At 39.2% G+C, this 21,857-nt stretch overlaps 1 protein-coding gene across 2 annotated transcripts; it reads left to right on the top strand.

The window, feature by feature from the left end:
* Window positions 1-395: 395 nt before the first annotated feature.
* LOC147611421 (cation/calcium exchanger 4-like) lies at window positions 396-3,122 on the top strand. Of its 2 annotated transcripts, none has more exons than XM_086784520.1 (2): window positions 396-1,407; window positions 2,056-3,122. In XM_086784520.1, the coding sequence occupies exons 1-2, from the start codon at window positions 528-530 to the stop codon at window positions 2,979-2,981; spliced, it is 1,806 nt and encodes a 601-aa protein (XP_086640646.1). In that variant the 5' UTR covers window positions 396-527; the 3' UTR covers window positions 2,982-3,122. The 2 variants fall into 2 exon arrangements, with proteins under 2 accessions (XP_086640646.1, XP_086640645.1); XM_086784519.1 differs by having other exon boundaries at window positions 398-1,407; window positions 2,050-3,122.
* The last annotated feature ends 18,735 nt before the right edge of the window (window positions 3,123-21,857 follow it).

Genomic DNA, 21,857 nt, shown 5'->3' with positions numbered 1-21,857 from the left:
CTTATCCATCGAATCTCATCTCCTTCTTGAATTTTTCTTCTTTATGCATATTTTAGCAAGCAACCCTAGAGTTGCAATGCCAGAGCGACGTCTTCTGGGGCAATGCCTTAAGGAAGTAGCGAAAACGTCTCCGAGACTGGGGAGGATGAAGCTAATGACAAAAGCGTTTCTCTGTTCGATTCTCAAAACGAGTCCGCTCGTCTCTAACCGTGGCTCGAAAAACAAAAACAAAAAACTGCACCTCTTGTATATTATTGGCCATTTAACTTAATAAAGAGCTTGTATGGAAGCCAAGTGGCCCTTTAATTAACCTAACAATGGCCCCCATATGGAACACAAAGGTGGGACTAGTGTGGATGGTCAACATGTCAAGTGTGTAGCGGCCCGGCTGACCAGCTATTCGGTCCGGCGCCCGTTTGCATGTGCAGTGCCGTGGCGTGATGTCCATTCTACCGCCATAGCCAGAGCTCTGTGTTCGCTTCGGACCCCCTCCTTTGTTCCCTGTGTTTTGATGACGAAGCTGCAGAATGACGCTTCGTAGCCTGCACTTTCTTCTTCTTTTCTCAGCAAAGCTCGCCCTGTGCCTCCCTCTCTCTGCACCTGCATCATCCACAAATGCCCATCTTGTGCAGACACAGCCTCATCACATCTTATTTTCTACTCACTCTCCTAACCCTTGGTCTCGGAGCAGCCGGCGATGGAGTATGGCCCCTTCCTACCCTCATGGATGCAACATCACAGATCCTGTGTCCACAGATGATTTAAGTGATGGCGATGGCGATGCCAAGGTATGCCCTTGCCCCGAAACCCTATCCTATATCGATTCTGTGAGGTGCTTTCTGCTATGCCAGGGCAACGACAACCAGGCTGTGCGCACGGCGGCCGTCGTTGCATGGCTCCTGGTACTCTTCTACCTGCTAGGAACCACTGCTTCGGATTACTTCAGCTGCACGTTGGAGAAGCTGTCAGATGCACTGAAACTCTCGCCCGCGGTGGCTGGGGTGACCTTGCTCGCCATTGGAAATGGTGCCCCTGATGTGTTTTCGAGTGTGGCAGCGTTTGTATCATCGGATCGCTCAGGAAGCATCGGTTTTGGCTCTGTTTTGGGAGGGGCTCTGTTCATCACCACGGTGGTTTCTGGTACTGTAGCCCTCGTCACAGCCAGGGTATGCAAGAAGGCAGGGACTGAGAGAATCAATTTGGTGTGCTTCGTGCGGGATGCACTGTTTCTGCTGGCTTCTGCAGGTGTCCTCACTGTTATTCTACTGGATGGGAAAGTTCACCTATGGGAGGCCATCTCATTTCTATGCGTGTATGTTATCTATGCCGCGTCAGTCTGGGCGGCCGAAATGTTGGAGAATCGACACAGAGGAGCATCCTCAGTTCTGGATCCTCTCCTATCCCAAAGTAAGTCATCCTTCATATTTGTTTACTCATTTTGCAGTGCTTGGGAAGAACGTCTTTTTGTCAGCTTGCATTTAACTAGGTTGCCAACGCCAATGGGCTCTAGCCTGATTGGTACAGCTCTTGCCTCCCTAAAGGGAGGTCTTGCGCTTGATACCGTGACACAGTTTCATAACAATCTTGCAAAACAAAAACTAGTTTGCCAACTAACTGCCTTTTGGGTAATTTAACATGTATGACGCTTGCCAATTCTTTGGTACACTACCATGGCTGACATGTCCCTGTACATAGATGTACTCCCTACTCTCTTTGGAGGTAATGGGATATTTTTGCCTTGTAGCCTATGTAGGGGTGCAGATTTGAAGCATTACATCTTACACTCCGGCACTAGTTAGATGTACGTACCTGTAGTTTCTGCTAGGTGTGACAGACTTGCTGGGTTGAAGCATTACAGTATGCTGATGGCGTGCATCCTCTTTCTGTCCACTTTAGCAGAAACCCAAACCTTGTACTGTTTTATTGACATAAGAAAGTATTACACTCCAAGTAATTTTACCTTTTCTGGTATGTCATCCTGATCAGTGGTTATGTTGTAGCAAACCCGGTGAATGAGCGCTCTTATGCCATGTATGCCTTTTTTTGCAGCTACAGTTGAGAGTGCTCTGCCGCAATGGACAAGCTCTTCTCCTCAATTGCAGCACCGTCATCATCATTTTCATAGCCAAGAGCTGGAGGCAGAGTTGGATTACTTTTTGGAAGGCAAGAATGATTATTCTTTTATTGCAAAATCCAAGGACTGTGCACTACTAATCTACAAATATGGCATAGAGTGGCCTTTTGCTGTACCCCGGCGACTCACAATCCCAGTTGTTGAAGAAGAACGATGGTCTCGCCCACTAGCCATAGCCAGCTGTACTCTGGCCCCTCTGTTTGTAGGGGGAATTTGGATACTCCAACGTAACAGCTCCATAGAGTCCATGCATGTGACACTTGAGATAAGTGGAAGCTTGGGCATAGGGTTAGGAATTCTAGCTTTTATAAGCACAGAAAATGCAAGGCCTCCACATCGGTTTCTGTGGCTATGGCTAGCAGGAGGCTTCTTTATGAGTATAGTTTGGTTTTACCTTATTGCCGATCAGCTTGTAGCATCTTTGGAAACACTAGGATCCATCTTCAGCATTAACCCTGCAATTCTGGGGCTAACAGTGCTAGCTTGGGGCAACTCCATTGGAGACCTTGTAGCCGATCTTGCTCTTGCTTGTGGTGGCAGAGATGGTGTACAAATAGCCATCTCTGGTTGCTATGCAGGACCCCTCTTCAACACAGTAGTTGGTTTGGGTCTCTCTTTGGCCGTAGCTTGCTGGAGTTCATACCCCGAACCTCTTTTCATTGCAGATGATGACGGGAGCTTGTTCTTCATCATTGGCTTTCTTTCCGCAGGCCTTGCATGGGCACTTGTTATGATGCCTCTGAAGGGTATGAGGCTTAGCAGAAGCTTTGGGTCTGGTCTAGTGTTGCTTTACTGTGGTTTCTTAGTTACAGGGATGTGTTATGCCATGGGCTGGATCTTTCGGTAACAACAGGAGAATACCCCTATCCCTCCATTCTTATTATGACGTGGAATTTGCAGAGCAGATCTCTGCTTCCAGTGGAATCAAATTCACACAAAATTGTAATATACCACTGTACATATAATTGATAGCATTGTGCTTGATACATTAAAATTAAGGGCGAATTGCTGCTTGCAAATTGTTTTCTGAAACGTAGTACTTTGTCCCGATGCTGTGACATGACCAGATGACTATTTTGAATTGTTAGCAGGGTGTGTTAAGTGTGGATTGATTCATTCCTTGTCTGCAATATAAAGCTTGTGATGAAATATTGGTTGCATAAATCTTTTCTGCAGGCACCCTTGCTTGCGTATAACAATAAAAAAAGACCAAGCATTGCTTATGTCGAATAGACTTGGCATTGCATGCTCACTAAGAAAAAAGTGTCTAATCTTCCTCAGAATGATGGCTAATGTGGTGTCCTTGCGATGTCACAATGGTACTCTTCTACGATTTCTACAGTCGTGTAGTTGAGACACCTCTGCTTAATGCTAGTGGGTGGTTGTATGAATTATGACTTGGCTTTGTATGCTAACTAAGAAAAAATTGTCATCTTCCTCAGAATGATGGCTGATGTGGTGTCCTTGTGACAGCATTATGGTACTGTTCTACGTTTCCTACAGGCATGTAGTTGAGACACCTATACTTAATGCTGGTGGGTGGTTGTATGAATCATGAAATTCAGCATTGTGTGTGCCTTAAGCCTCTAGCTTAGGCAGGAAAATACATGCCTCTGCCTATTTATGTGAGCTTTGTACTTTAGCCTATTAGCTAAGTTGTACTTGGGAGTAAAATCATCAGGTGAAATGAAAATTAAACTATTAGATTAATAAAGCATTACCTGCTTCATAAGGGGTGCCTATCTCAGTGTGCAATGCTAATTGACGTTGAAGAGAGAGAGAGAGAGAGAGAGAGAGAGAGAGAGGACACAGTATTACTTTTTCCTTTTAGTTAAATTGCACCTGGAAGTAAAGGCAGATTGAAAATTGAAGTGGTAGATTGGCAAATCATGTCTACTTCACAAGGGCCTACTTTCAATGCGGCTGGTTTTGTTAACATACACAAAAAGCTTGAAAGGGCTACTTGAAAAGCTCCACGAACCACAAGAGAGGAAGAAACTAAGTTTCTATATTAGAAAAAACATGTACATTGAGGGAGGGAGGAACTAAGTTTCTATTTTATAAAAAACATGTACACGGATCGCTCAAGCAAAACACAGGATAGAGGGAGAGAGAGAGAGAGAGACAAAGAGAGAGGCAAAGAAAGAGAGAGAGATGTCAGACAACAATCAAACTTTGATTATAGCAAGAGGTTTATACAATGGCAATACTTCAGCCAGCAGATCAAGCATGTAATATGCTTGTGAATGGATAATAATCAAGAGTGGGGAGGGAGGCCTTTAAATAGGCATGCCATGAAGCATCATGGCCTACAAAGATGTATCCCCACTTGCACTAAATTAATAAAAGGTTTAAACCTACATAAGACCTAGTTCCCACACAACATATGAGATGCACATATTTTAACATCCCCTTTGCAGCTCATTGTGAGCAAATGTTTGAAGTTGAAGAAGATGCGACCATGGACACCCCAGTACTATAGATAGCGGATACACCACGGAAAATGCACCTGCCAATCTGTCTCCTCAAAACATAATGCCACCCTAAACAACAAAGAAATATGCGTGGCTCCAAATTCCCACACCAGTGTGGAGTGAACTCCAAGTATAGAATGATGAGCTGACAGACATACCACACCCATAATCTCCCAACATGGACCGTGAACACATCACGTCCCAAAACTTCAAACAATGAACTTGGAACACATCCAGATCTCTACTACACCAAGCAATGAATTTGAAATGCATTCAATCCATAGCTACCAAAGTTGGACATTATAGCAATGAGTTCTGCTATATAGCATAGTTAAACACATGTAGCAAAGATTACATGCTATGTAGCATAGACAATGTGCTATAAAACACATTGTCCATGCTACATGTGTTTTCATGTGCTATAAAGCACATAATCTTTGCTAGCTATGGATTGAATGCATTTCAAATTCATTGCTATATAGTATAGTATGGGTTATATGTTATATAGTATGGGTTATATGCTATATAGCATAGAGATTATGTGCTATATAGCATAGGTGATATGCTATATAGCACAATCTGTGGTATAAATAGCACAAATTATGTGCTATAAAGGACATTATCCATGCTACATAGCACATAATCTTTGCTACACAGCACACAACTTCATGCATAGCACACTTCACAATGTACCACACAATGTTTGTGCCATGTACCATAATTTATGTGCTATAAACCAAACATTATGTGCTATTCATCACAAGCTATATGTTTAACTATGTTGTAGCACAGATAAGGTGCTATATAGCAAAGATAATATGCTATATAGCATAATTTGTGCTACATGGCATATAATTTGTGCTATGTAGCACAAATTGTGCTATTATACAACACATTACCTATGTTGTATAACACATAACCTATTCTATATAGCACATTATCTATGTTATATAGCATAGTTAAACACATGTAGCAAAGATTATGTGCTTTATAGCACATGAAAACACATGTAGCATGGATAATGTGCTATATAGCACGTAATCTTTGCTACATGTGTTTAAGTATGCTATTTAGCATGGATAATGTGCTTTATAGCACATAATCTATGCTATAAAGCACATCATCCATGCTACATAGCATCCAATCTGTGCTACATGTGTTTAGCTGTGCTATATATCATAGATGATGTGCTATTTATGCTATATAGCATATTATGTGCTATAAAGGACATTATCCATGCTACATATAGCACATAATCTTCGAGTTACCAAGTACCATAGATTATATGCTAACTACAAGAGGTTATGTGCTCCAATAATACTTTCATAAATAGCACAATTACGCACAACTTCGACGTTATTGTTGGTATATAGCACACACTCTATCTTATGTAGTGCTCAACTTCATGCACCAACTTCATGCATGAACCTTTTGGTTATAACACCTTCTAGCTTTGTGGTACACATAGTATATTTGCTATGAACATAATATTGTGTGCTATATATACACATACATTATGTGCTATAAAGTATATTTTCTATTGTATACTCTCTAATTCATAGCATGTACATGCTAATATATTATTTACTGTGTACCACAAATTGTGTGCTACATAACACATAGATTGTGCATAGACAGTTCATATAGAAGAAGAAAACATTATGTAAGTAACATAACTTTGCATCATTGACCTTTCTCTACATTTGATTGCAATTGTTACAGGCATTTGCAGAAGTTGTTACTGATCTACATCCTCTTTCAAACTATGTAGTTCACCTGCAAGCCAGTCCGACTTACACCAACTTAATAAAAGATTTAGATGTACATAAGACCTAGTTCCCACATAACATATTAGATTCACATATTTTAACACCTTATAGGAGTTAAAACTTGCTAGCATCTATTCTTACCAAAACTTTGATAGTTTTAGGGTAGGATCTATTCTTACCAAAAATTCATAAACATAAAGGCACGAGATTGGACTAGCATCTATTCTTAACTTAAAAGTCCTAATATAAATGCATGAGAGTGGACTATGTTTTTAACTATATAATATCCAACTTATTTATTAATCTCCCTCTCAGTGGACAGAATTCACATGATTACTTGGAAAGTGCTTCCATGTATGATAACCACAAAAAAAAGAGGAAGACAATAAGTTTGTATATTATAAATGCTCCTTATAAGAGTTACAACTTGCTAGTTTTGGGCTAGCATCTATTATTTAAAAAAAAACTAAGTATAAATACATGAGATTGGACTATGGTTTCCACAATGTAATAACTTAGTTGTGCAAGTGTTTGAGGATATTGGTGTTGGGTTGAACAAGTAGGGAAAAAAGAAAAGCTACAAAGTTTTATCAAAGAGAACAAAGAGATGCTAATCAATGGTCTGTTATCAATGTTAATGGATTATACAACCAAGTTCATCACACACAGCTTCATATACAGATGGTAGTTTAGGCGGATCAGTTTAGGGAGTATTTGAAGAACTTCCCTTTAAATATCGTTGTGTTTGTAGTAGATTTTATCGAGAATTACTTATTTAAATAGCAAAATGAAATTCAGCCTACACTGGCATACTGATCAATGTACAATCCTTGTTCATATATAGTAGAAATCTTAATGATTTCTAGCAACATGTTACATGGTGTGTATCAAAGATTAATAGAATTTGAGTGCTATATAGCACATACATTGTGCTATATAGCACATATTTTGTTGTGGTATATGAAATTTTAGTGCTATATGAAATATCAATGTAATATAATGTTGCGCAAAAAAAATTCACATGTTAGATTGTGATATATAACACATGAACAAAGGATATAATCCACATGTTATGTTGTGATGTATAGCATAGACAAACATAGCATAGACAAACAACATGAAAAGATAATAGTTGAACATTTGTTGTGCTATATCATAGACCTGTAGACTTTTGATCATTCATATATGACAAAAATGTAGGTACATAGTTACATTTTATAGTAGTTACATTAGAAGTTATAAAAGCATAGTAGCTCATGTCCAATAGAGATATTATATTTTACACACACCAAAATGTGGCCATATTCCTCCGAGATAGGATTGGAACTTGTACTCCAAGGTGGCAAAGTAGGTGAAAACATATGAAGCAGAATACATCGCATAGTGAAGAGAACATTCTGTGTGTTAATTTCATAATTTTTCCCACCTATTTCACTTTGCTGCTAGATGTCCTCTAGTCTTTGCATGCTCCATTGCACTCTCTATGGGAATGGAGCCCATGCAAACATGTAAGGTTGCTTACAACCCTTTGTTATGACTTGCAATTCTCCAAAGTGAATGCTTTTATGAATGACTATTTGATTTTGTAATTAGGTGGTCCTTCTTGGTAAAAAGTGTAATGGTGCAAAACTAGTTACTCAACGAACTCATCCCACACATGATTTGACCACCTTTCTTTGGCCCTTTTTTTGAACCAGTAAAACGACAGGGTCCCAATCTTGCACACTGATGTCACTTGATCTTGATTGTAATTCCTAGGATCCTACCATGCTGAGCACGCACTCCTCATTGAACTCATGGGCATACCTACAGAATGTGTTTTGGATAGATGCCTCTAGCATTGAGATCTTTTTTGTAGCCTTGTGTACGATATTGGGTGCAATAGTGGTGAAATGTCCCAAATCCTTTCAGGCCTGCAACATTAGTTACAATGAAATTTTGATGAGGTCATTCATTCCTATAACAACAAACTTAGTTTACTCTCTAAGAGAGATAGAGCATGCTCTAGAGAAACAAAGAAAGAAAGTCATATTAACATTTGTAGAATGCCTAAAAGGCATGAGAACAGTTACATCATAGAGACCTAAAAGGTCTTGACCATTACATCCATTCCAGAGGTGTACAAGCATATGCACTAACATTGAAAAGAATAAGGGTCAACTCTTGTATGTGATATAAAATGCATGTGGTACATAAGAGACAGATAGAGAGGCATTTGAAGGGAAAACCAAAAAATGACATGTAGTAGGAGCCGATCAAAGAGTGCCAATTGATGGAGAAAAAGAGACTTAATGTGCTCTCAGAGAGATAGAGAGAGCACTCTATAGAGAGATTTGAAAGGCATATCAAAAACTAACCTACAGAGTAGGTGATGAGAGCGCATGAACGACCAAAAGGAGTGAGCAAGTTTGAGATGAGCGAATTCCACTTGTGTGAAAATGGAGCAGAAGGAGTGAGTAAGTTCGGGATGAACGAATTCGACATGTGCAAATGGAGCTCTTGGTAAAAACTACACGTCAAACTTTCAATTTTACAAAGTAGTCGCACTAGGAACATCCTTTTTTGACTAATGAGTATTTGAAATGTATTTTTGAATTATGAGTATTTGAAATGTATTTTTGAATTATGAGTATTTGAAATGTACTTTTTATATATAAAAGTTCTTTTTTGTGTTCTTTTTTGTGCTATGTGTGCGCTATATTTTCATGCTTTGTAGTTAAAAAAGCTAGCCACCTTACCATGCTTACACCTTATGGGCTCCAAAATCATACAAATCACTAAGAAAACTTGGTTTCTCCTTCTAAGATATGAAATTAAAATGCCCTAATGCAAGAGCTTCAAACCAACATAAAAAAATTTATTAGAACGAGAAACCAGGCCCTGGTTTCTCCTTCTAAGATATGAAATTAAATTACCCTAATGCAAGAGGTTCAAACCAACATAAAAAATAACAACCTAAATCTAAAGCTCCAAAATTATATATTTTTTAGAGTGTGACCTCCTAATCGACATTGGGTAATATTAGGAGATCCAAATAGCTAGAAACAGATGGAAGAATGAGGCAAAGTCCTAGGTTATAGTCCTCGACACTGGTGCCAAATATTTTCAAGTCAAGGGCTTACCTTAGCCTTTCCAAATCATGTGTCATTGAGTCTTCACTTTGAACCATAATGCAACTCCCCATGTGGGTGTGCTAGCTCGTCCATCATGTCCCTACTCCATTGTCACACCAGAATGCTTCTTACTAAGGGGGTGAAGGAAGAGCTCTCTATGTCTAGATGGATGCAAGAAGAGATAGCCTTCACGATGGTTCTTTCTCACAAAACATGGATAGGAGAGAAGCTAAGAGAAGAGGGAAACCTAAAAATAAACCTATATAGCATGCATCCATCAAACAAAAAAGATTCAATAGCATAAACATAAGCAAGAGTAGAGAAGAGAAGAGCTCACAAGTATTCTAGCAAGGGAATGCATGTGTATTACTTAGTGTCAAAATTCTTATATACAAGTGACCAATGTTCACACTAGGCCTTAAAAATGGTCTAGCCACTATGAGTAATCTTAAGTAAGTAAATACATAAAGTCCTTAGATGTTCTCATTTTGACATTAAGCTCATGGGTGGTAAGGCTGCTTTATATGTTCCAACATTGTTACGAAAGATAGGTGCCTGTTTAAGCAAGAAAGATGGCAAAGTGTCTTATCATAGGTCAAGCAGGTGAAACCATGTTAATGTACAAAACCTTAAGATCATGGTAAGGCTGCTTATATGTTCCAGTGTTGTTACAAAAGATAGGTGCATGTTTAAGTAAGAAAGATGGCAAAGTGTCTTATCATAGGTCAGGCAGGTGAAACCATGCTAACCTATGAAACCTTCTAGAAGAAATGCTCCTGGCCACCCCCACTTGCAGCGCAAGGGTAAAGCACTAGCCATTATTTTCCACAAAAAGATCTTTACATGGATTTGAATCTTAATACATATTTCTAACTAGGCTTCAGCTTCATCTCTAGACTCTTGAGATATGTACCCTTAGTCTCTTGCAGACCCCATCACTAATAGGGAGACATAAAGAAAAGCTCCATCCACCCATTCTCAATCTTTCATCTAGGCATTAACATTGCATGCAATTTAGAGATGATTCCCTATAAATAATTTGTTATGTCTCATTATCAATCTTGGAAGCTCCAAACATGATGGCAAGTTTACATGTAACTCTCCACCCAAGTAGAGGTCCAAGTAGAGAGAAATTGCACAAGTCACAACCAACATGAAAAAACCCTCTATTATTGAGTCTCTTGTTGGCTTTAAAATTCATAGAGCCAAAGTGAAATGAAATGTGTGAGTCCACTAGATGATGTACATTGTGAAGAAATTATGTATTATTTTGGTGGAGCCTTGCCAACTAATTCATGTAAAGTCCGCTTTTGTTCCCTTTATGGGAAATTTGGAAAAAGCATGTTTTTAATCACCAAAGGGGCATGAGAGAACACATTATCAAGCTAAGCGATGCAATTCCAGTGTCCACATCATGAGAGAACACATTATCAAGCTAAGCGATGGCATTCCAGTGTCCACATCATGAGAGAACACATTATTAAGCTAAGCAATGGAATTCCATTGTCCACGTCATGTCACATGCTTTAATTTAATATGCTTCTTGAGCATCCTAGACCATGATTGCTTTGAATATTCTGGAGCATTAAAATATCTAAATTAATATTCATTCAAAAGTGGAAAAGTAAAAATATGATAACTTGAATGTAATTTGCATAAGCATTATGTTAGGAAAAAGAATTAACAAATTTCCTAGTAAACTTCTAAATGAAGGTAGTGGAGTTTTCTTACTACAATATCTTTTTTGTATAATACTATATAGGACAAGAAGAAATTCACCTTTATTTGAACCTAAAAAGTATACATAATATATATATCATGCACACGCACGCGCATGTGCATGCACACACGCATACACACATGCACGTACACACACACACATAATGATTAGACATGATTAGTGTTGGATAAGTTGGACATTATATGGTTGAAACCATAGTTGTCAGGTACGAAATGAAGGTACGAAAAAACAGTACCGGTACAGGACTTTTAAATTATGAAAAATAAGTTCCATTGAGGTACGATCCACTTTTAAAAACACTTGAAAACAAGATATTTGTACACATTTAGAGATGCAAAGTCTAGAGAAGTTTTAATTTGTCATATGACATAAACTAGTACAAAAACTCAAGAGTCATGAACAATGAACTCTGAACATGCCATAAATAAGTCGTGGCCCACGACCTACAATAGGAAATACAAAAAAGTGTGTTGTGACTACAGACTTGTCACAACACTAAGTATAGAAATGTATAAAGTCTAGACTCTAGAGTCTAGAGACTAGAGTCTAGACTCTAGTCCTCTTCCTCAGAGAAATCACTAGGGGAAGGAATGCCCTCGCTAGAGGTGCTTCCATCATCAAAGACCATTGACTCCCTACTCGAGCAAAGTGGGTTCGTGAAAGCAGCTCCTCTCTGATCATTATACCGAATGAGCTCTTGGAGGAAGTCTCTTTGCTCGTGGACGAGAGGTATCCTTGGCAAGTAGGCATCCCGATCGGAAAGTATCTCCTCATTGGCGAAGAGCCTTGGTACTTTGTAGGCGGGATATGCAACAAGGCCACAAGACCATGGATAGGTCTATGCATCCATTGCCACCTCCTCTCCACACGCGCCATGATCAAATCACGTCGCAGAGTGGGTGGAGGCTCGGTGGGATCCCTAGAATGCAAAAATTTCACTTTAAGGTTAAGTCTTTAAGGAACAAGAAAGAGATGTGAAAATGAGATTTGAAAACATGGGACATGGGTTTACCTAATGCCCTCCATAGGAGTGTCGGGGTCCTCCTCATCAAGCACGATGGTCGCACGAATCTATGCTAGAGCCCCAATGTGGAGCTCTCCATGTCAGCCTAGTGAGAAGACACGAGGTCCAAGAAAATCTCACTGAGATCCCTACCGAGTTGCTTTTGTAAGGAGAAGGAACAAACAAAAACCAAAGCATAAGAAAATGGTGTAATGATTTCTAGAATGCAGTTACTTGTTGGGTGTTGTAATTTCAGGACCCAAGGGAGAACTCACCTTGTGGACTTTTGGAGATGAATCTGCCTTCCCAAATACATGGAGTAGAAGCAGGTGGCTACATCGACACAGAGATGGTAACACACTTGAGTGCCCATGGATGAGATTCTTCATCAGCATGTACTTGTGGACTCTTCATCATCAGATTGGTGGAAATCATCTTCCCACCATCTCCTTAGTCTACCAATCAGTTTTTATGGTTCTACATAATATATTGTATGACTTGAAATGGCTTGCATTGTACCTTCTAGCAACTACTTATTCATAGATTTTTATGATGTACTTGGAATTAATAGGAGATAGTACACTCTCAACCAAACTAAGGGGAAGAGAGGTGTTAAAATGGGTGTGTACACCCCCTAGTATTTTGGCATTAGCTTGGGTGTGAACATCTCCTAGCATTAGTAGCATTAGCTTAGGCTAATGCATTGTGGAATTTGGTTATTATAAGATATCATATCAAGAAGTGGTTATAAGAGGGCTAGTGAGGAGTTAGGATCTTGTAAAGGTTATGGGAGATCAATAGTCACATGGGTAGCCCAATAGTCACATGGGTATCCCAAGAGTCACATGGTTGGATGGCTATATTAAGTCCCTCTTGTATGCAAATTGGACATGACTATTGTATGATACATATGGAATACACTATGATGTATTGCTTGTATCTTTTATCTTGTTCTTGATCCATGTATCTTACACCATGCTCATGTGTACATATGTACTCCATGGCTGTGCGTGTAGGAGCATGTGATTTCCCCCATGTTAGTAATACTAAATAATGTTTCTTGGGTTGGTCTCCATTTCATCTCTATTCTACATTGCATAGTTCTGTCTATCCCTTGTCCAGTCTATGTTAATTGCATTCTTGTATGGAATCGGGATCAGGAGCCGTTCCTATCTGGATGTGACTCTTGTTTAGAATCAGGATCTTGAATTAGGATCTAGAATCAGGATTTGGAATCAAGATCAAGAGCCGTTCCTGTCTAGACGTGACTCCCCATCCGAGGATTTCATTGACATAATTACGAAAACATTAACATGTTAATAATGTTTGTTAATAACATTCACAAAAACCCTTATTAACATTAATTAATGTTATTATTAGTGCTATTAGTTTTTGATCACTTCAAAACTCCCACTAGGTTCTCTCATCATACTTTGATTCTTACTATTGGGCTTTATACACTCTTAATCATGGTGCAAGACATTGATATTATGGTGTCATAATGTGTGTAATAGGCAACAATGTTTGGCGCTAATATAGCCTATTATCGTTGTGATCACGTTAACATGATATTAACATTTTTTAATAATGTTAAAATTTTAAGTAATTACGTAAATATTGAATCCCTAGCCAGATCAACATAGCAGAGCATCCACATTTAATTCATGGTTGTAAATGGTCTGCGATTGTTGAAAACTGCATCTCATGCCTTCAAAATAGCCCAAGCTTAGTCCCCATGATAGTACTCAAGTACCAACACTCCCAAATGCAAGTATCATGATTTTCAAGTGGTATGAAGCTCTTTAAATGCTAGTGATTTATAGAAAAGTAGAATCACTACTATTACTCCCCATTTGCCCCACCAAATTCACCCAAAATTTCCAAGACTGAGGAGGCAGGTTGCCATGCAGCCTCTTCATTGGGTAGACCCCTCCATTTGATGAGATATTCCACCAAAGAATGGTTATTTAATACCCTTTCTCTAGTGCCTAACACTTGCTTGGGAACATATTCTACCATACCTTCCTTGATCATGCGAGGTAACTCATCTTGCACTTCCACTATTGGCCCCACATATGCCTTTAATTAAGAGACATGGAGCACATCATGTATGCATGTAGTACCTGGTAGTTTGTAAGCCACTTGCCCAATTCTCTCAATTTTATATGAACCATAGTACCTATGTGCCAATTTGGTGTTTGTATTTCCCTTAAGAGATGCATATCTTGACTTCGGTAGGTGTAAAAGCACCCAATTACCCACATTACTCCACAAATCTCCTATGGAAATCGACATATTTCTTCATACTTTTTTGAGCACTCTTCAAATTATCCTTACATTATTGTAGGAGAGTTTTCATTCTCTCAACCTCCTCTTGTGCATTTTGATTTACAATCTCTTCTTTATTGACCATTGCCACACCATTGGCACATTAACCTTGTATCCATACGTGGCCTCAAAAGGTGACATGCCAATGCTTACATTATTTTTACTATTGTAAGCAAATTCTAGCAAAGGTAACCAATCATCCCATTCATGTTGAGTGTGATGACAAAAGTGTCTCAAGTACGTCCCCACCCATTTGTTGACTCTCTCTATTTTCTCGTCTATTTCCTGGTGATAGGTGGTGCTAGGAGTCAATTTGGTCCCCATGAGCTCAAATAGTGTTCTCCAAAATGAACCCATAAACTTGGCATCTCGATCACTTATAATTTGTTGAGGTATACCATGCAATTTGAACGTCAGCTCCAAAAATTGTCTTACAACCATAGATTCCGTATAAGTGACCTTGGTAGGAATGAAGTCTGCCATTTTTGTCAATCGATCCACCACTACATACAAGATATCCCACCTTTCTTTATACGAGGAAGTCTCGTGACAAAATCCATAGATTTATGTGTCCACTTCCCCTCAAAAATAGATAAGGGCTAAAGCAAACCTCCTAGCTTACGTGTTTCAATTGACATGCTAAACACTTCATGACATGCATGCACATCTCTCCACATCCCCTTCCACTAAAAGAAAATGTTCCTTATATTGTCAATTTAAGGTTTTATAGAGACCCAAATGACCTACCATAGGGGTTGCATGCATCCCTCCATTCGTATGCGGACCTCAAGTCAATCCTTTTGAAGATACATGCACCCTTAAACTCATCCAAAAGATCATCAATGCAAGGTATGGGATACCTATTCTTAATAGAAGCTTTGTTCAAATCCTAGTAATCCACACACATCCAAAGGTCCCATTATTATTCTTTAGAAGAAGCACCGGAGATGTAAAAGAGATTGACTTGCCTCCACCCATCCCATATCCATTAATTCTTGCCCTTGTTTCACCACCTCATCTTTCTCCACTTTGGAAAATCTATATGGCAGCTCAAGCTCTATCCCATGATCAATATATCTTTTTGATGGCAAACATTTGGGAATATTGAACACATACTTGTACTCATCCAACAACTTTTGCATACCCTTGTGCATATCCTTCTTGTTGCCATCATCATCATCATCCTCCTCCTTGCAAAGCTGTAATACATATACATAACCTGTCTTCTTGAGCTCTCTCTTAAGTTGAGTAGCATCGATCAAGGTAAGATTTGATGCATTTTCCCCCATCAATGTTATACTCCGTTCACCATGCATAAACCGCATAAAACCTTGCTCAAGATTAGTGAAGGATCCAAGGCTTGAGAGCCAATCACACAACCAAGAACCATGTCAATGGGTCCCATGTGAAGAACAAGTAAATCAGATTTGCATGTGTATTCTTTTAATAGCTCCAATCTCACATCTTGACACATCATTGTATAATCCATTGTAGCCCCATTAGCCACCTGTGAACTTCATGAAAAGTTGCCAAAGGTATGGGCTGTAATTTGAGACTACACAGTGACTTCTTATTCACAAAACTATGTGTACTTCCTCTACCCACCAAAACATGAGCCACTCTACCATATTGACATTGAACTTGACCCTCAAAGCATTTGCACCCTTGCATCCCAACATAAGAATATTGAGATAAGGTGCACAAGGTAGGCTTCATGCTTGCTCAATCCAAAGTACACATAGGAATCCCATCATCACACTCTTGCAATGTATCACTGGGGTTAAAAGAGAACTCCCCATCTAGTATATGATTTATCAGCACCCTTGATGAACTCATTGCAATCACCAAAGGCCTCATTGTCTTCCTCATGTTCATCTTCAATATTGATAGTGATTTGCAAGCCTTATTATACTCCTTATGCCACTTCTCACCACATTTATAGTAGCAAAGGCCCTTATTTCTCAACTCATTGATTCGATCTTCCTTCATGAACTTGCTTTTGTTGAAACCACCATCATTGAGTGGCTTTCCATCCCCACTCAAAGCTTTAGAAAGGAGTCAAATCAAAACAAATTTGGCTTGGAACCACCACCATAGATGGTAGGATACCTAGGAATGGTGGGAGTTGATGACACATCCCTTGCAAACTTTCCAAAGGTTGTGAGGCATTTGAATCAGCCATACCTCCACTCTTTACCGGCCCTCTATATGCATATTTGTCTTCATAGATCTCAGCATACATAATTGCTTCTTGGAGAGAAGAAGGCCTTTGTGCTCTTACATCCGCCCCAATGTTCGCTTGAAGACCCTTGATGTATTTTATCATCTTGAACTTTTCACTAAATCCATCCACATGGAGAATGGGCTTTAAGAACTTTTATGTGTAGCCCTTGATCTTGCCAAAGCCTTGTTCCAAGTCATCCCATTCACCAATCAACTTGTCATTTCTCAACTTGGAAGTAAAGGCATTCTGTATATCACCCTTTAAAGCAACCCATGTGGTAATCTCATATCCATTGTCATGTAAGTTTTGACCAAGTGTTTTTGACCAAGTGTGTGCATACCCCTCCAAGTGGAGTGAAGCCAAGTACACCTTAGCACAATCACTTCTTGGGTTCATTTCGAAGTACATATCCAACTTATCAACCCATTCATTATATTCTTCATTGCTTGATCCCTCCCTTCTTGAGAAGACCACCTTATCCTTGATACCCTTGAACTCATCATCCTCTTTGTTGGCATTACCCATGTGTGGCCCCATGGGTGGAACATAACGATCCCACGACCCATCCACATGTATAAAATCAAATGCCACATGCTTCCCTTTTGCATCACTGCTTGATGTAGGCAGAATATTTGTAGGCAAACTCCTCCCAAAAGAGAATGACTTAAGTGCAAATTTTCCTTGTTGCCCAATTGCACATGCACATTGCCACGTGAATTTGTATGTTGATTCATGAAATTTTCAAGTTGTCAAGAAGGACTCAAGCCTTTACCATGGTCCATCAAGACTTTGCCTTCGTCCACCATCACATTTGTATCAAGTTATGTAAATGACTCCTCCATCGGAGTTTGTTGCTTGTGGATGGATTCCCCTTTGAAAGCCTTTAGCAAGGATGCATGATTCCGGTTCATGCTTTCAACCAAGGTGGCTTGATTCTTGTTTCATGTTTTCAATCAAGTTTTCAACAAATGCATTAGCTTATTGAACTTGACCATTTTTTATGGTTTGAAGGATGGCACCCATCATCTCAACCATTTATTTCATTTCATTATTCATTGGTGCCTCTTGTAATACCCAAGCTAGCATGCCCACTTGCATTCACAGTATTAGGGGATGGCTCCCCAATAGCATGCACCAATCCTTCATCAACTTTGGTATCCACTTTTGGCATGAGCACATTATCCTCATTTGCCCATAACTTCCAACTCTTCAAGTATTGCCTCTTGTGCTTTGCAAGGTCTCCCTTTAGGCATGGTTGAAAATGGGAAATGGAAGTAGAAAGCTCAAAACTTATCAAAATTTGGATATTTTTGGTTCTATAGAGAGCTCTAGGTGTGAAAAAATAGTGAAATTCTGAAGTGCCCTAATATTCTATATTTTAGGGTTTATGTGATAGTGTTGAAATTCACTTTTTGGGCCCTAAAACCTTGAATATTGGTCTAAATCTTGATTTTTTTGGCTTGTTGGGAAGCTATTGGTTAGGACTATCCACATGCAAAAGGTTTGGTTAAAGTCAAAGTTTAGGTACACTCTATTTTTTACTTTTGTGGACAAAGTCAACTATGCTATGATGTCCAAATCAAGTGATTTTGGGTTTTTTGGGAAGCTAATGGCATGTACTACCTAACCAGGTTCTCAAATCCCAAAATCAACATGATGTTTTTGACTGGACCCACTTTTGTCTTTGTGGTGAACCTTGCCGATTGGACAAGAAAATGTTATTGGAATTGGATACTTGAGCGCTCCAAACGTAGCCCTTGGAGAGTATTATGAAGCTATGCAAACACCTTAAAATCAGCACCAACCATTCCGGACGGAATTAAGGTTTTGTGCTTCAGTAAAAATTATCAAAAGTGCCCCCAATTGCCATCCAATCCTTCTGATTGCATTGGCGATGTCTTGGAGTCATCCACAATCATGTACAAAAGTAATTAGTATCCTTATGAACATCCAAGATCAACTCCAAGTGTCAAGCATGCATATTTTATAAATTTTTTGGCATCATCTCCTTTGCTTTAGTACCAAATCTCAATCTACCAAAGCATCAATTTAATCATAACATCATTATTTCCAATCTGAAGATCCAATGTACAAATGCATCCCAAAAGTTTTCAGTTCTTGCTATTGGTGTGATTACTTGGGCCCCATTGCTTGCTAGATGCAAGATCCATGATACTTTGATGCCAATTCGGTGAAGTGCATCGATATTGATCTCCTGTTTGGTGGCCAAGCACTCCCTGCCTTCTTACCAAGGTTTACAATCCGAAGGCAAGGACATTATGATGAAAAGAAAGCTGAATGATCATGGAAACCGCGAATTCTTGATACATTTTGTTGAAATTTTCTTAAGGAATGTAACATCATCTCATAGAAAAGCTATGGAGTAAAGCAAGGACAAGAAATGACACCCAACTAAGAAGAAAGAGGCAGCCATTTTGACAATTGTAGATGGAAGAAAAAAAATGTGTAGCGTTGTTAGCTCCCGCTCTCATCCACTTCCTTGGCATGACAAGGCTTAGCAAGAAAGCAAAGCTTAGCAAGGTATTATAAGACCTCTAAAAATGTAGGCGCAACACAAAGACGAGCTCACGATGACTGACGCATAACCCCTGATTTCCCATTTTTAAAATCCCAATTTCACATGCCACATAGGAAAAAAAAGAACCATCCACACCCAAAATTCCCATGCCCAATAATTGCCCATTTAGTGACAAAATTGGCTTAAACTTGACTCAAATTCCACCTATTTGATATCTGGTTTGATTTAAGATCACCATAGCCATGGCCCTAGCACCCACTTGAAACATTTTCCATGCTTGCACCAAGATTTTCAAGAAAACGTTGTGAAAGATGAAAAAACCTAGAAAATCAAGAAACCATACAACTTTTTTTAAAATTTTGCAAGAAGTGAAAGAAAACGGATCAAAGGCAAGGCTTTGAAACCAATGAAAGGAAGGAAGAGAGAAAGAGACTCATTAACGTGAAGTCTAGAGACACGTAGGCCTCATTTATATGGATGCCTATGACATGGGAGAGTTCTCTCATGAAAGCTTGCCAAGCAAGACTTATTAGTAGTAATATCAAAAGTGATTATGAGTTATGTACAATTCGGGCTCATACTTATCTTATATACTCTTGCCCATGTTCACACACTTATTACTTGGCCCCCACATTGGGCCATGTTATGCCTTAGCACTTCATTACATACAGAGACCTAAGTCTCATATGATATTAAGTTGCTTCCTGCTCCTATATCCACCAATAAAGCAAGTCTAGCTCTTAAGAGGAAATCCAAGCAACGCTCGCTTCCAAAAGTGCTACTAGGCTTTATGTCTACACTGAAGCCTTGGATTAGTGCTATTGTGGCTTCATTTGAGGACGTTTTCTTCATTTTCGGCTCTCCCGTCCCTGGTGGATCTTCAATGGAAGGAAGTCAGACCTCACCTTTGCATGGAATTGGTCCCTAATGAAACTTGGTGCTCCTCCCCGATCAACTTTGACCTCACCTTCTTATTTATAGATAGGTTCTTCATTGGATTGGAACAAGAAGTCGTGTCTAGCCACTAGATTACTAGGTTCTTCATTGGATTAGAACATGAAGTCATGTCTAGCCACTAGACTACCAGGTTTTGAAGTTATCTCTGCATGGGAGATCCTTCCTTCATTATCTCTTAAAGCTTCTTATCGTCGGGAAGACTCCCAGACCCTTCAATACCCCTTGCTTCCTTGGTAATCTTTGGGTGATAGGTGTTACCCTCTTCACCAAAGTACGTGGTTTGGTCAATGGCTTGATGGTGATGCTTCCTAACCAAGGGAAGTTGGGGGAAACTTCATGATCCATCCAAATCCCATTGTGTACTTGTCATGCTGCAGAGGTTTTGCCACAAGCATCCTCATACTACGTCGGTTCTCCCATGTTATTGGGGACTCTCCTCATAACAAAGTCACCTATAATTCTAGGAGGTTGAGTATAAATTGGCTCAATTTGATCCCTTTGTAGCCTCTTGCACCCTTAGTGGTCTTTCGACTTCAGGTGCCATTGCTAGTGACCTAATGCTCGGACATGATTATATATAGCTCCATGGAAGTCTATATAGAAATCTTGGTCATTCTGTGACATCATTATTACCACTATTGGGTTATCTAAGGTTACTGTTTCATCTTTAGGCTAGCAAGGCTCACAGTCTCCATCATTCTAAGAGTGTCCCATTTGTATCAATGTAAAGTAGAACACTAGAACACTAGCACTTTTGTCGCAACCATAGTATTGTATCACAAAGGTTCCCTTGGCTCCACTATGTTGAGCTCTTTCCCCTATTAGTCCCCTTACATACCTTCCAATAGTTTAAGCCCCTTTGGCTCCTTCTGAGGCGACTCTCCTTCAATAAAAGCTCATTCAACAATTTTTGTGTTCAGATATTGAATTGGACTAATTCCACACACTCCTGATCTAGTATCCTTCGGTGTGACGGATTCCTAGTTTACTTCCTCTGAACTAGAATCTAGAGCTCTTAGGGTGGTTGAATCGATTTTTGGCCCTATCCCACTCCCTAATGTTGGTGCATATGATAACTTTTTCTACTCAAACATTGCGTTCAAGAATGAAGCTATAATGATTCAGCTCAAACGTAAATGCATAAGCACTTTGCCTAATGCCCTAATCACTTTGCGGAGATTCTTTTTATGTTTTTTCTTGATTTTTTGTTGTTTTTGGGGTTTTTAATGCCTTTTCTATTGTTTATGGCAATTTTGGTTTTTTTTGTAATTTTCAATGTTTTTGGTATTTTTCAAAGGTTATATTTTTTTATGGTTTTTCTCCTGGATTGAACGGGTCAAAGTTTGAAGTTATGGTCAAAAGCCCGTGCACTTGCTAGTTTTATTAAATTTTTAATACCTCTAGAATTTTGTTCTAGGAGGGATTGACAACGATCCTATTTGAGTGATTCACCTTTGAATGATTCTACTAGAAAGTGATCCTCCTAGAAAATGTTCCCCTAAAAATGATTCTAGATGGGGCAATCCTTGTTGTGTAACGATTCCATTGAAAATAATTCTGATAAAAAACGATCCC

This window comes from Cibotium barometz, chromosome 47 (genome assembly GCF_041138505.1).
Source record: "Cibotium barometz isolate CiBa-2024 chromosome 47, ASM4113850v1, whole genome shotgun sequence".
NCBI lineage: Eukaryota > Viridiplantae > Streptophyta > Polypodiopsida > Cyatheales > Cibotiaceae > Cibotium > Cibotium barometz.
Note: the sequence above shows the minus strand (reverse complement) of the source record. Positions and strands in the feature narration are given on the sequence as shown.